Source organism: Barbus barbus (genome assembly GCF_936440315.1).
Source record: "Barbus barbus genome assembly, chromosome: 1".
Taxonomy (NCBI): domain Eukaryota; kingdom Metazoa; phylum Chordata; class Actinopteri; order Cypriniformes; family Cyprinidae; genus Barbus; species Barbus barbus.
The window spans coordinates 18,407,555-18,422,274 of NC_136729.1; the positions used below are offsets into that span (position 1 = coordinate 18,407,555).

Sequence of the window (14,720 nt, forward strand, 5' to 3'; positions counted from 1 at the left end):
ATATTTTGCTCTAAGACACATAAGGAATGCCTTTGTGCCATATGATAGCATCTGAAGAAGAATAGAATAGAAATTCGCTTAATTCAGGAATACACAGGCATTCCGCCGAAGTGCTTCTTAACGGTATTGCCATGGCAACCAGAACGTGCCTTTCCTTCTGATCTCATACCCCGCGCGCTCGTTCTATTTTTACTGGCTGCTTGTCGTCGATGTGCTATGCATAAATAAATCTGATGCTTATGCTAGCACACAGTAGTTAGTCTGCTACTTTTGTTCTACTATTAAACGCTAACTCATCGGAGCCACATTCCTGTCTGAATATGTATTGATTAATACTGACATCTTTGTTAGTTTACCTGACAGGCTTCCTCCCCGCTCTGCGTTTTTGCTAAAACACATTTTATATGTGATTCTCGCTACTGTAGAGTGTATTTTTTAAATAGACTGTAAGCTAAACCTGTCGCACTGCGAAGCTTCAATATTGTTTTGATACTCGGAACAACAGAAAGGGGGTGTGGGATGCGCACCGCAGGACGCATGCTCGCTACGCTCTTCATCCGGGTACCTGCCGTTGACTGTGAGGGTACGGAGGCGGGAAATGGCGTCCAGAGGTGCGGGGAGGACAGAGGTGAACCTCGTCTGAAGAGGCACGCAAAAAAACAGCAAGTGTCAGCAGCCCCGAAAACGACCGTGATCCTGCGACTCGATCCCCGGAGATTCGTCCAGTAAGTTATTACCCAGTCTGTATTGCTTTTGGGGATGGGGTCCCCCCTAAAACCCCCGTCTGTTCACTCCGGTCGGTTATGTTCCGATGTGGTTCGCTCCCGTAGCACCTATATTCGCGGCCAGGCAGCTACCGCCTTCTCGAGTCGTTCCCGCGCTTTCTCTGTTATTAGAACGCTGCCGGTTGTTTTGAGTGGCACACGAGGCTTCTTCTAGTAACAGCGGGTCACGAGAGAGGGAAAGCTTGCATGTGCCCTACTTTAAAGATAGACATGCACAGATGTGTTCAGAGCGGTTGTTGCATGTAAAAATACATCTCACATTTTAGGCTCTGGAGGCGTGTAATCATTGTGTGAACAGTTATTCTTAATGTCTGGCTAAACGGGGGAATCGTGGTGAGAAAGTTGCTCTTCCGTACAGAATCTCTATAGCGTATGTTTCCCGCCCACCACGACGCTGTGTTCATGTTTCAGCGGCTGAACTTCATCATTTCTGAAGTGTCTGATGAGGTTGATCAGTTATGGTGTAGCAACACTTGTTTTCTTTCTTTTCTTCTTTTTCTAAGGTTAGACTGTAGGGCAGCGGTGCCCAAACATTGCCATTCCATTGTCAAGTCAATATTTCAAGGGCCCTCACAGTCTTTTTTGTGTATGTCTGATGAAATTTCAACAAAGACACTTGTTTTCAAACTTTTTCATTATGAGAAACTTCCACTGTCATGATAATAGCATAACTACACATTAGAAATCTCAAGATTTTAATGTGTTCTTCCTTTTTTTTGTGGTAAAAACTAAAACTTTTATATTCTGCTGAATTAAGATGTAGATTTTTCGTCACACAAACTTTCTACATAACTAACGTTAGACTATTAAATATTACAAAATACAGCAATTTAGCATCTGCTCATAGTTTTTGAGAAAATTAATGTTAAATTTAGTTTGCACCCTACCATGAAACAATTGTGAGAGCTCTGTATGTTACATTTCTTATTGTTCTTCATAATAAAGCCATAGTTAAAAATGCTAAACCACGCAGAAATTCAACTAAGACGCTTAGAGACTGGTCAAACTTTTTACTGTTCAAATTAACAGGTCATAGAGAGTTCACTTTATAAGGTACAGAGCGAAGCTTTGTAAATTAAAACTACTGAAATTGTTTTCATTAAAATAACGCTGACAGAATATATTACATGAAAGACTAAAACTTCATTACTAAAGCACTAAAATTAAAACTGAATGCAATAAATGTTTCACATATTTTAAAACAAATGAATGAAATTACCTAAATGCATAAGATTATTAAAATAAAATTTAAATATTTTGAAATAACCTTTACTATAAAAGTGTGTAAATAATACTAAAATAACTGCAGTGGAAAACAAAACTTCTTTAAACATGCATGTAATATAACATATTTAAAAAAATAAATAAATAAACATTTTGTTGGCCCATTGAAAGTTTACTGATGCCCGCTAATGAACCACTGTTCATTTGTCCTAGTTGTCTGGCTAATATGGGACAGGTTACCAACAGTGCAATGGTATTGTCTGTGAAATATTTGTGGTGTTCTTTGACATGTTATGCTAATTTATTAAATAACGAATCCATGTTCATCAGTTACTTTTAGGTTTACAATGTACTTGGTGTAAAGTTCTAGATTCCTCAGAGAGATGATAGTAATTTGATGTCATTGTCAAACTGAGCAGACACAAAAAGCCTCAGGGATCAGTTCTTGGAAATGTGTCAGCAGCCTTTTTTTTTTTTTTTTCAGGGCATGTTTTTGTTTTGTCAAAATGTGTCATGTTTATTTTATTTAATTAATTTATGTATTTTTTGCTGTCAGAACATATTGACTTTCAGAAACCTGCTGTGATGGAAGAGGTCAGAGGTGTCAAAGGAGTAATGTTTACAATCATCATTTAATTTTGATGGATTAAAAATGTTTTATTTCCTGCTGTTTAGGGTGTTTAAATGGCTGCTGATGTTATTTGAATCTTACCGTGCTGTTGATATCACCGTGCCTCTGTTCTTCTAGAACAGGGGTGTCAAACTCCGTTCCTGGAGGGCCGCAGCCCTGCAGAGTTTAGTTCCAACCCTGCTCCAACTCACATACCATGTAGTTTTCAAATAAGCCTTAATGACTTGATTATCTGGATCATGTGTGTTTAATTAGGGTTGCATCTAAACTGTGCAGGGCTGTGGCCCTCCAGGAACTGAGTTTGACACCCCTGTTCTAGAAGAAAGGCTTCAGCTCCTCAGTGTTGTGAGGTAGCTGTCTTGGCAAGATGTCTGTTCGAGGCAGTGGATGATTCACCATTTGTGGTGGTTAAGGAAAAAGCTGAGATGTATTATCATCTGTACCCTTTCTCTCTCTACTTTTCGCCATTCTTCTCGTCTCCTGTCTCTTACATGCTACTATGCTTGCAGTATGTCTCAACTCGTCGTCCTCGCTGCTTCTGTCTAACTCCTGCACACTGCAGCCGTCGCAGGAGGAGCTTTGTTTTCCTCTCCTAAAATGTAAAACTCATTTTCTGTAGACAGTTCTTATCATGTACAGTGCAATTTGGGTTCTCTGTGTATTTGTGTATCAGTGGATCCTGTGTGTAATTACAAAAGCATCTTGGAAGACGTAGGAAATCAACTCCAGTGTTAGATGTTTAGATGCTTTTCTTAATCATTGTAGTTAAATTCCTTCATGGCTAGCATTGGGAAGTTACAGTCTGAGCTGGTGTAACTCCTGACGGGTAACTAATGCTGGAGCACATTTGTGGTCAATTATTACATAAGCACACTTTGAGGAGGGGGGACACACGACCAAGTGCTGTAGTTAATTTCAGCATTATTTCTCTCCCCCCCCCCCCCCCTCCTTGATGTACAGGGTTTCCTTCAAAGAAGAGAGGGACACTTCCTCCACATCAGGAAAATATTAACTGTTTTCCCCCCTGTCCTTTTTTCATTTTTCTTCCTTTTTTGTGTCTTGCAAGAAACTGCTGTTGATCTGTGATCACCTTTCTTTCTCTTTGCTAGTGCATTATTGAGCAACAGAAGAATAAGACTGAAAAAGACAATTGCATTTTTGCCAAAAATGAAAATTGTAGTGACTCACCCTTGTGTCAGTCCAGCGTTTCTTTTTGTAACGTTCATGCAATGAAAGTTGTTTTGGACACCATTGACTTTCATTGAAAGGACAAAACCAATTGAAAATTCAAAATACACTTCAAAATATAATCTTTTGTGTTCAGCATAAGAAAGTAAGTCCATCCAAAAGTGTGTACATTTTAGAATTCTTCTGTATGTGGGAAATGATAACGCACTTGTAGTTGAGAGTGCTTTGCTGTGGAGGTGCTTCAACTGAATGATGAACTATGTTGGAGGGTATATTGTCTTGAATACATCCAGATGTCTGTGGCTGGAGCTCTTGGCTGAAGTGCTGCACTTTAAAAAACTGAGTTAAGGACCATAATTCATTCAAAACCATTAAAAATGTGATTCATTTACCTGTGTGGGAGAACCAGCGAGTGAAGTTGGACTTCTCAAGGTCATTGCTAAATGGATTTCCTCCTGTGTTCCTCTTTTTCTCTGCGCTGTTTTTGTTGTCTTTTTATACCTCATGCGTGAGCTTCTCTGTCTTGTCTTCTGTCTCTCCTCAGTCTTACATGTGACTCTTAACAAAATGAAGCTGAGAATGCGCAAGGCTTCTCAGCAGCCGAACCTCGCCCGCAGGCCCAGCCCGGCCCGGACCAAGCGGAAGCACTCCGAGATGGAGGAGTGCTCAGGTGATAGCAAGGGCCTTCTGTCCAGCATCAAGAAATTCATCCATGGAAGTTCCATAAAGGTGAGTCTCAAGCAGCCTCTCTGTATTTTATTCAGCGAGTGTGGCAGATCCAGACCATTACAGCTGTTTTCTTGGATTTGATTATCGTAGCCCAGAATGTTCTAGAATAGAATGCAAGCAAGACCTGATATCATATTCCCCCAGAAACGCATGGTGGAATGCCGCTGCTTCTCTGAGGAGCTCAGTCCTGTTCTAATTTTAGCTGTGGTTCCACAGAGCTCACATAATGACGCTAGGTAGGGTTGGCTGTAACAGGCATGCTGTCTGCTGCGGGAGAATCAGGACTTCACATTATGTTCAGTAAAGGTATTAGGTTCTCTTGTTTGGGTTCTAGATCAACTCAGTTTGACTTAGGGCAGTGATTCTCAACATTTCTGACACTAAAGTAAAGGCTGAAATACACTACACAACTTTTGCCCCAAATTGACAGTTTGGATAAGTTGACGCTAGTTTCCGAAAGGCAGAGCCAGTCCGCAGGTTTGAGTTTACGGGTTTCCTAGAAAATCGCATGGTATATAATGGCACAGACTTGTTTTTTTTTGTTTTTTAGCTTTAGACTAGGGTAGGATTTACTTGCTTCATTACTGGATGAATCCGCTTTTTTTTTATTTATACGTACTTCTTGAATTATTCAAAGACAAATACATTTTAACAGCCCCTTTTCAGCACCTACTGGCATAACAATTAAATCGATAAATCCTTATTTAAAGTGTCAAATTACTTTCAAAATGTGATTTTACTATAATTTGATTGCTACTGTACACACAATTAATATCCTAACTATAGCCTATAATCCCTAGGTTATATAATACTGAAAGTGGAAAAAAAAGTGACGTGACATACGGCCAAGTATGGTGACCCATACTCGGAATTCGTGCTCTACATTTATCCCATCCAAAGTGCACACACACAGCAGTGAACACACACACACCCGGAGCATCCTACTAATTAGGATCCCAGCACTTCTGTGATTATTTGATTGTTTACAGACACAGAAATAGTGATACTGTGTGGTTGAAAAGACCGTGAAGCTGTTTTATGACAGCTGCTCTGTTTAGGTCAGCGGCAGCGTGAAAGCAGCTATAAAAGTTCCAATCACACTGGTGTGATCGTACGTTGCACGGACAAACCAAGAGTGATCACAACGTTGTGATCACACACGTTTAAGGTTAAGGAATGAAACGGATGAATCATTGTAATTTAGCAATAGAATCACATTGGTGTTTGAATCGTGTTTGTAAACTTTAACGATCTGTTAAATTAAAGTGCTTTGTCATGTTGGTGGTGACATCTCTCTTGCAACGTGTAGCTTACCCCAAATATTATACTTAGCTTTTTTGGCTTCTGATCTATGATTCTGATCACAAGTGTAAACAAACTTTAGAGTGCATAGATTAGTGAGCAAGGTCTGAATCGATTTTCGATTCCTAACCCTACTGTATGCTATGATTCCATTCAATCGGGATATCAAACATTTTTGATATTTTCAGCTGATTTTAGAACACACTTTTCATTTGTCACTTCTCTTAGCAACAAGGCACATGTTTCCACATGAGTTTGTTGTGTTTGAATAACTTGTAAGTCTGGTAGCCTAGTGTGTGGTTGTCAGTCATTTATTGGATTGTGATCAGTTTTTCCTCAGATTTTTAATTTTTTTTGGTTTATTTTAATTGCTCTTTTGTTTTATTTTGAATTATATTATTTCAGTGGTTTACAGCCTTTTTAATTCAAAGGCTCCCACTGTCCAACACAATATTTGAATGCCCCTTGATGTTTCTCGTATTACTGCTGTAATCATGAAAATGTTGCTTGTTTGCAAAGATTTTTTTCTTCACAGAAATTGGGAGTGATATATTATATTACATTAACCAATCATGATTCCAGAAGTTTCAAGAACTGTATGTTCTTCGATATAAACAAAAGTTTTTAAGGGGGAATTCATGTTGGTTTGTATGTTGTTGTTTTGTTTTTTTTAGCATTATAATTTAATTTAATGTTCATTTATATTAATAATAAGTTTTCATCTGTCTCTAACCTTAAACATGTTAAAACTGGTGTGTTTAAAACTCATGCTTACATGACTGTTGGTGTTTCAGGTGGAGCCGGACAACCCAGCAAAGAGAAATCGTCTGAGCTGCGAACTGATCACCTCCACCCCACAGAGGAAAAATGACCTGCAGAGGAAAAGCATCTACAGGGCCCGCAGAAGAAGCTTTGTCAATGGAGGTCAGTCCCTTGTGGCTCTAGTTAAACAATGAAAACTGATACAACAGTCTGCACTAGAACTGTCGTTATATGGAAATGTCATTAGTATTAATACTGGTATTAATACCTTTACAACAGCAAAAACTAGTGAACACACTTTCATAGGTTCTTTATTTATATAAATACTAACAAAATTAAATCAAAACAATGGCATGTAGCCTTCAAGAGAAACAAATTGCTACTGTAATCAAAAGTACAAATGAAGTCTCTGATTTCAGTATCGAGCGGTCAATTGAATATGGGCAAGAACTATAGCGTAAAAAGGAGTTGGGGATTTAAATGGTCTCTTCTGCATTTATAAGTTGATGATTATGCTAAATTTGATTTAATTTGTTTTTCGTTTCATACTTTGTCCTCTAGAAAGCACAAACCATGACACGAGTAAGCCTAACGGTAAGTTGGAGGACTCTGAGGAGGTTGTGAGCAGTCCACCCCGCACCACCCTGCTTGGAACCATCTTCTCTCCTGTCTTCAATTTCTTCTCACCAGCAACTAAAAATGGTGAGATGAAAAACACTGAACTGAACTGTAAAGACATAAATTATCATTTTAAATTTCTGCATAGGGTTGATACTTTAACACAATTAACACTTACACTCCAACAAACTTTTTAGAATATTGTTCTGGTGTACCTGTGATGTTCAGTACAATATTTATTTTAAATAAACTTTAATGCTGAAGCCTCCTTCATTCATTCTTGATAAAGATGGCCTTTTTACTTTAAGAAGAATAGCCTTTGTTAAATCAACATCCAGCATTAGAGTCTCTAGTTTCATATGCACTGCTATTAGAAAGTTTGGGGTCAGTAATGTTCTTAAAAGTAGTCTCTTATGCTCTCCAACGCTGCATTTATTTGATCAAAAAAATGTTTTATTTATTATTGACCCCTAAGTTTTGAATGGTAGTGTAGCCACATTTGTGGAATCTAAGTAGCTTCGGTCTTGTACTTTGTATGTTTATTTGTATTTTGTATTGTCTTTCTAACCCATTTCTATTTACATTTCACAAATAACTGTTTACATTTCACAAGCTACCTCTAAAGATGACACGACAAATTTTAAGAACATTAAAAAGTGCAGTTCATTCATCCTATCGATGCCAGAATTCAGTTAGCCATGCACCCTTCATATTTTGTATTGATATTTTGATGATTATAAAAAAACACTGTTGCACCTTTATTCAAATTAATGTATCACCTAACCTGGCTTGTTTTTTCTTTCCTTCTTTCTCCTTCACTATTATCCTGTCTTGTCCTGTCAGCCTCGGATTCCCCAGGCCAGGTGGTGGAGGCAGAAGAGATTGTGAAACAACTAGAAATGGAGCAAGTAGAAGAGATGCCCACCAGTACTGCCGCATCTAAAGAGCCCCTAAGTGTCCCTCTCTACACCGGTGCCATGCCCTCGGCTTTCAGACCTCCACCTTCCACTCATACAATCGCAGAGGAGAGTGAAAACACCCCACACGCTGACCTGCCACCTCTTACAGGTGTGAAAGACATGACATTACTTCACTTAAACCCAAACCTAAAAAATGTTTCTTGAGCACCAAAGCACCATCATATTAGAATGATTTCTGAAGTATCATGCGACACTGAAGACTGGAGTAATTGTAATCACAGGAGAATACATTACATTTAAATTTTATCCAAATAGAAAAGAGTAATATTGTGAAATAGTTTAAAATTTTAAAACTGTTATATTGTATTTTTGCTCAAATAAATGCAGCCTTGGTGACCATAAGAGGCCTCTTTCAAAAATATTTATAACAATCGTACCGACCCTAAATCTTTGAATGGCAAGGTGTATTTACAGGGGCAAGGATGTATTGATACAGTGCTTTTTCATATATTATTTCAGCTCCTGGCTGTCCTGCAACAGGGGGTTATGTGGATGCCTCTCTCACTGTCCCAGCTGAAGGATCTTATGAAGAGGAGTGGGAAGTGTTTGACCCGTGAGTTCACCTTTAGTGAATGTCTGCACTGCTCAGGGATAATTGTTTAAGTTTTTTTTTTTTCTACTGGCCCCTGTCAAGCCAGTAGGTCGGATTATTGCCTACCTGGTTGTTTAGCCATGTATAGTTATTTTTTGGGCACATGTAGATCAGCACAATTTGACACAACAATATCCATTTTATAACCAAAAATAAAACACAGAACAAATGTTTAAAGTAAGTAAAACGGCAAGTACAAGATCAACTAAAGATAATTCGGAAACCCTCTCAGAAAGGGGGGAAAAAAACTGCTGTCAATGCACATACTTTTGAGCAATGAGAGGAAGTTGAGCAGGTGGGATCTATGTGGTACAGAATTTGCACTCTTTCTGCTAAAATGCAAAAACAGACTTTCAGGGATTATATATCAGGTGGGCAAAATTATTGGTAGGCTACACGACACTTTCTGACCTCTATACTGTGACGGTAAAAAGGAAAGTCTCAGGTAATGTGACAGATCCTTCCCACCATCTTTGTAGTTCATTACAGGTACTTCTATCTGATAGACGGTATAAAGTACCTTTGGTGTGGGGAAAAAAAGCTAACCCTCTGCCCCATTAGCATTTTAAATTAAGATCTTTTAGGTGAATTTTAAAAGTTGTGTAGGTTCTATGTAATATTTTTATTTATCATTTTTGTAGTGTTTTGTATTGTTTGATTGAGCCTTTTGTCTTTTTTGCAGGTATTTTTTCATCAAACATGTACCTCCACTAACAGAAGAGCAGCTAACTCGCAAACCTGCACTCCCTCTGAAGACTCGAAGCACTCCTGAGTTCTCCCTGGTGCTTGACCTGGTCAGTCTTAAACACCACTGGAGACTTACTCCTAATACAAGGGTTTCATTTTGGCATAGATTCTTGTTATTTTTCTCTTCTACAGGATGAAACCCTTGTCCATTGTAGCTTGAATGAGCTGGATGATGCAGCACTAACCTTTCCTGTACTCTTCCAAGATGTCATATACCAGGTAGAAATCCAATCTGTCTTTGTGTGAACACATTGTTTGTCAGTAGCCTAACACTAGAGGGTGCCATTGAGCGAATTTAGGAATGAAGAAAAGTATCCAGGAGTTTCAAGCAAGTCTCTAATGTTGAGTGATTTGAAATTTGTGAAACTTAAGAAATTACATGTTTTCCCCCTAATTTTAGGGTGCTAAAATCCTGCGTTCTTAGGGGCTAAATTCAAATTCACAATTTCTCTTAGGTTTATGTACGATTGAGGCCATTTTTCAGAGAGTTCCTTGAACGCATGTCACAGATTTATGAGGCAAGTCTTCATCCATTTTACTGCACATAACTTCTCATCCTTTTTCTCTAAATAAAAATTTTACCCTCGCTTAAGTTAATATCTGTTCCTCATAGTGGACTGAAGTTGTTCCACTGTTGGCTTTTTTCCCTTCTAGATCATTCTCTTCACTGCCTCTAAGAAAGTTTATGCAGACAAGTTGCTGAACATTCTCGATCCGAGGAAACAGCTGGTGCGGTCTGTGGACTTTTTTTATTTTTCCTTTAATTTAACCTTTCAAAGAGTCTTCTTTGACACTGCTGTTTAAAAAAAATAAAAATCTTTTTTTTTTTTTTTTTTTTTTTGTTCCTTTAAAAAAAAAAAGTTTTTGTTATAAGAGTACATGTAAAGTACTCAGTAACCTCAGTTTTGTCATTGCTGTGCAGAGTTTCTTTTGTAGAGTTTGATTACAATGAGGGATTGAGAGATTTGAGTAGATTGGGAGCTTTGTTCTCTGGCACATGTAAACTCCAAACCATCCTCAGGTGTCAAACCTTTGCTTTGAATACATTATTGATTGTACTCCTGGAGATTTATGTTGTTCTTCTTCTCTCTGTGTGTGTTTCCGACATGTTCTAGGCACCGATTATTTCGTGAGCACTGTGTATGTGTGCAAGGAAACTACATTAAGGATCTGAATATCCTTGGACGGGATCTGTCCAAGACCATAATTATTGATAACTCACCACAAGCCTTTGCTTATCAGGTGAGTGGTTCAAGGTTGCCTTTTATTAAAATCCCTTATTGTTAAATTTTATATTTAGCAGCATCCCCCCCCCCAGCTCACCCAGAATTTATTAGTAATTACTGAGTAGTAATTTAGAAAATAATGAAGTATTCAGTTTCATTGGTACTTGTTTAAAGTATATGTAAGTATAGATTTCAGGTATGTAACTGGGCTCTTTGGGTAGATGACCCAATAAAGAAATACCTAGAGAGATAAAGGAAAATCTATATAACTGAAATTACCAACCCATGTGTTTCACTCACAGCTTTCCAATGGGATTCCAATTGAGAGCTGGTTTATGGACAAGAATGACAGCGAACTTCTGAAGCTGGTACCTTTCTTGGAGAAACTGGTGGAACTGGTAAGTAGTAATGTGTTCTTCATCTCTTAGTTTTCTTGACTGTGGTTTCAACTTTCAAGGTGTCTCTGTGAACATTATACATGTGTAATATATATTTATTTCTGTTTTAATTGTTTCTTATATATATATATATATATATATATATATATATATAGATAGATAGATAGATAGATAGATAGATAGATAGATAGATAGATAGATATAATATTAGTAGTCAACAAATCAAAAAATTTCATAAAAGTTGTCCTAAGACAAGGCTGCATTTTGTTTTTAGGTTTTAGGACAGCTATATTCTAAATACAAATTGTACTTTTCCATTGCTTTCTTTCCACAGAATGAGGATGTGCGGCCACATGTTCGTGAACGGTTTCGACTTCATGACCTCCTCCCCCCTGACTGAGTGCACATAGTGGGACAGGACAGTAACAAAGACAACAAATGCAGATATACATTTTGCATTACAACATCATTGCCATTTAATATTGAAATTAACTTTTTTTTTTTTTATTATTATTATTCCTCCCAAATTTTCATTGCTTTGATAACATCAAAACAAAAAGGACTCCCTTTTTGTGCAGTCAGAGGGGTTTGACGTTTCTTGTGTGGTCTCTTCAGTTGTTTCATCCAGTACAAAAATGAATGTGTAGCTGTCAGAAGAGAAGAGGATCATGTTGTCTTTTGGTGCACCAATGGGATTGGTTGACACTGTTGGGCTTTTGACCAATTTCATAAGGAATGGCCAGTAAGAAAATCGTACTGTCTGACAGAAAGTAGATCCTTGAGTGAATTTTTTTTTTTCTATGCTAAGTTTAATTTTTCATTATTGTTTTCAGTATGCATTCCTCCCCATCTGTACACTTTGCTTGGTGTTTATTTCAAATCAATGTTCTCTAAACTCCTGGCTTATGTTTGCTAAATGTGTTAATTTCTCAAAAAGCATGTTTTGGGTAGATTATTGTTCGGCTTTTCACAGCAAAGTGGAATCACACTATATATATTTATGGTGTGATTGAGAGTGGTTTAAACCAGAGGGATGTCTCTTTTATGGAGAAAGATTTGCAGCGATTAAATTCTTAAACTGTTTAAATAAGATGTTTGCTACCAGTGAATCAGAAGCCTGAAACTTCCATCTGTTGTCTCTCCTCAGATATTTATTCACCTTTCAAGAGCCAACAACATATTAGTTAATTAGTAGCATCTCAAAGTGGTATTTTATCAGTCACTGTTTTATTACATATTTTTTAAAGTACTGTTTTGCTTCTTATTGTTTCATATTTAGCCTGTGTATTTTTGACATTTTAGTTTAAACGGGTGTTCTTAAAAAAAAAAAAAAAAAAGTCGCCTTTATCTATTAGTGTTAATTACATGGAAGTATTTTCATGTTAACTTTGAGTTAATGTAGCATTTGCCCAGAGCTAATCTATTCTAACTCAACTGCAAAGGAGAGGATGGAGGGCTGAAGCCTGGTAGAGCCCTGTTTATAGCACCAGCATAACAACAGTCTCATCGCTGTGGTTTAAACCTGCGTGCGTGACGTTCTGGCTTTTCTTTTATTCTGGGGAGGGGGAGATGTTCCTGTGTCAAGACGTATATTGTGATGTAAACTAGATGAATGAGTGTGCATCATAGTCTGAGAGTAAGGAATGATCATACTACAAAAACTATTTTATTCATTTCCATTCTTCTCATTTGGCTTTTTCAGTTCTACAGTTAGAGATGATACTTCAAAATTGAGTAATACAGCGTAAGAGTTAAAACTACAGTAGTGCCATTCAGGGTGAGTGAAGCAGGGCCAGGCTAGTTGTATTCCCTTCTCTCTTTTTCTGCTCTGTGTCCTGTTTGTTTTGGAAATGAACTTGTTCACTTTCTACATGTCGTTGGTGCCATTTATGCTGTTTGTGTTTACAGTGTGCAGTTTTCTGATAAATGGGTCATTGTTAGTAATAGACAGTCCCTGATTACATCATTTGTCTTCATTGGATTGTGACCCTGTCAATAGTTTTTTTTTTTTTTTTTGTTTGTTTTTTTTTTAACGAGGCCTTTTTAAAAAAAACAACTAGAAAAAATGAAAAGTAAACATCTTGTATGCTGTAAAGGTACATTTAGTGTTTTTAATTTTTTTTATTATTATTGTAACTATAAAAATGAATTGCAAGGTGTTCATAGTGTAAGTCTAAATATCCTGTGGTACTTCCCAGTTGAAAGAGAAGAGGAAGGACAAAGATGAAATTGTGATCCCAAGGATCCTGCTCTACTGACAATTAGTTTTTTTTCTGTTTGACAAAGTCCACAAGCACAGTATTTCTCTCATAGAATAGGCTGATTCAGCAATGGTTACATATACATTTTGAACATGGTTAAACATAGTGTTACATAGTAGCATTTTATTTGTGTGTGAAGTATTCCTTTACTTACACTGATGCAAAACAGTTGAATAATGCTAAACTAAAAGGCATCCTTAGTCCAGAATGATAGCTCAGATGTTGGGAGATGGTTTGCAACTACCGTTTGGCCCTGTCACTTTCTTACAAAGAAAAATATTTTGTATGATTGTCAAAGAGCAGTAGTGTATTAAGTGTAAAATGTGACGCAGAGCTTTGTTTCATATGTACAACCAGTTCATTGTAATGTGCATTATTTCTGTACAAAGCATACTGAACTAAAAACATGCAGCTTCATGAGAAAAAGTTAAAGGAAAATCTTCTTGTATTTTTGATTATTTGTATTCCAAAAGGCATGTCATATCTATTTTTCAAAATCTATTGATTTTCAAATGTATTAATGCAGAACTTGTCATCAGGTTTTTTTTTTGTGTTTTTTTTTTTTTTTCCATCTTCGTATGTAGTTAACCCAATCACTAAACATTCTCCGCATGTAAAAAGCCTGTTATGTGAGAGTTGGGATTTAATCAAGGCACTTTTTTGCAGATGAATGTTTCAGGTTGTTTTTCTTTTATACTTCATCTTCAAAAGCCATATGGCTAGCGATTGTCCTTGAGCTGCATTGGGGAAACATTCTAGTTCTAAATGTAATTTCCTGAAACGTGTTATTTAAGATTGTTCATATAATGGAAATTAAGTCTTTGGAAAATTGCATGCTCTTTTATTTTAATGTTAGCTTATGTCAAAACATGTTAGATACTTAAGAATGGATGGTTGTATTTCATGTCTTTTTCTGCTACTTCATTTTACCATCAAATGGTGTGTAATATCAAGGAGATTTTATGAATATGATTATGACTTGTATCAATTTTGTGTGACTCTGTCAGCATAAATAGCATCTTACTGATGCAAATTGATGCAGCCTCACAAAAGTGAACTAAAAGCCTTAATGTCACTAGAGCAAGTTAAGGTTAATTTATATAAAAGGAGTTGAGATCAAATTTTACCGATGCTTTTTGTATATACAAGGAGTTTCAGGGTTCCCACAATCATGGAACCAGAAATTTGTGATTTCCAGGCCCGTAACAGTCATGGAAATGAATAAAATTTTAAAGTCATGGAAATGCCTTTAGTGATTTTTTTTTTTTTTTTTTTTT

The 14,720-nt window shown here is 37.0% G+C and overlaps 1 protein-coding gene across 2 annotated transcripts; it reads left to right on the forward strand.

The window, feature by feature from the left end:
- Positions 1–140: 140 nt before the first annotated feature.
- On the forward strand, positions 141–14,429 carry LOC306874013 (CTD small phosphatase-like protein 2-B). Of its 2 annotated transcripts, none has more exons than XM_079423671.1 (13): positions 141–725; positions 4,373–4,557; positions 6,654–6,783; positions 7,183–7,323; positions 8,083–8,307; positions 8,679–8,772; positions 9,494–9,605; positions 9,691–9,777; positions 10,014–10,076; positions 10,213–10,292; positions 10,674–10,800; positions 11,087–11,182; positions 11,517–14,429. In XM_079423671.1, the coding sequence occupies exons 2-13, from the start codon at positions 4,396–4,398 to the stop codon at positions 11,580–11,582; spliced, it is 1,383 nt and encodes a 460-aa protein (XP_079279797.1). In that variant the 5' UTR covers positions 141–725; positions 4,373–4,395; the 3' UTR covers positions 11,583–14,429. The 2 variants fall into 2 exon arrangements, with proteins under 2 accessions (XP_079279797.1, XP_079279798.1); XM_079423672.1 differs by having other exon boundaries at positions 571–725; positions 7,183–7,215.
- The last annotated feature ends 291 nt before the right edge of the window (positions 14,430–14,720 follow it).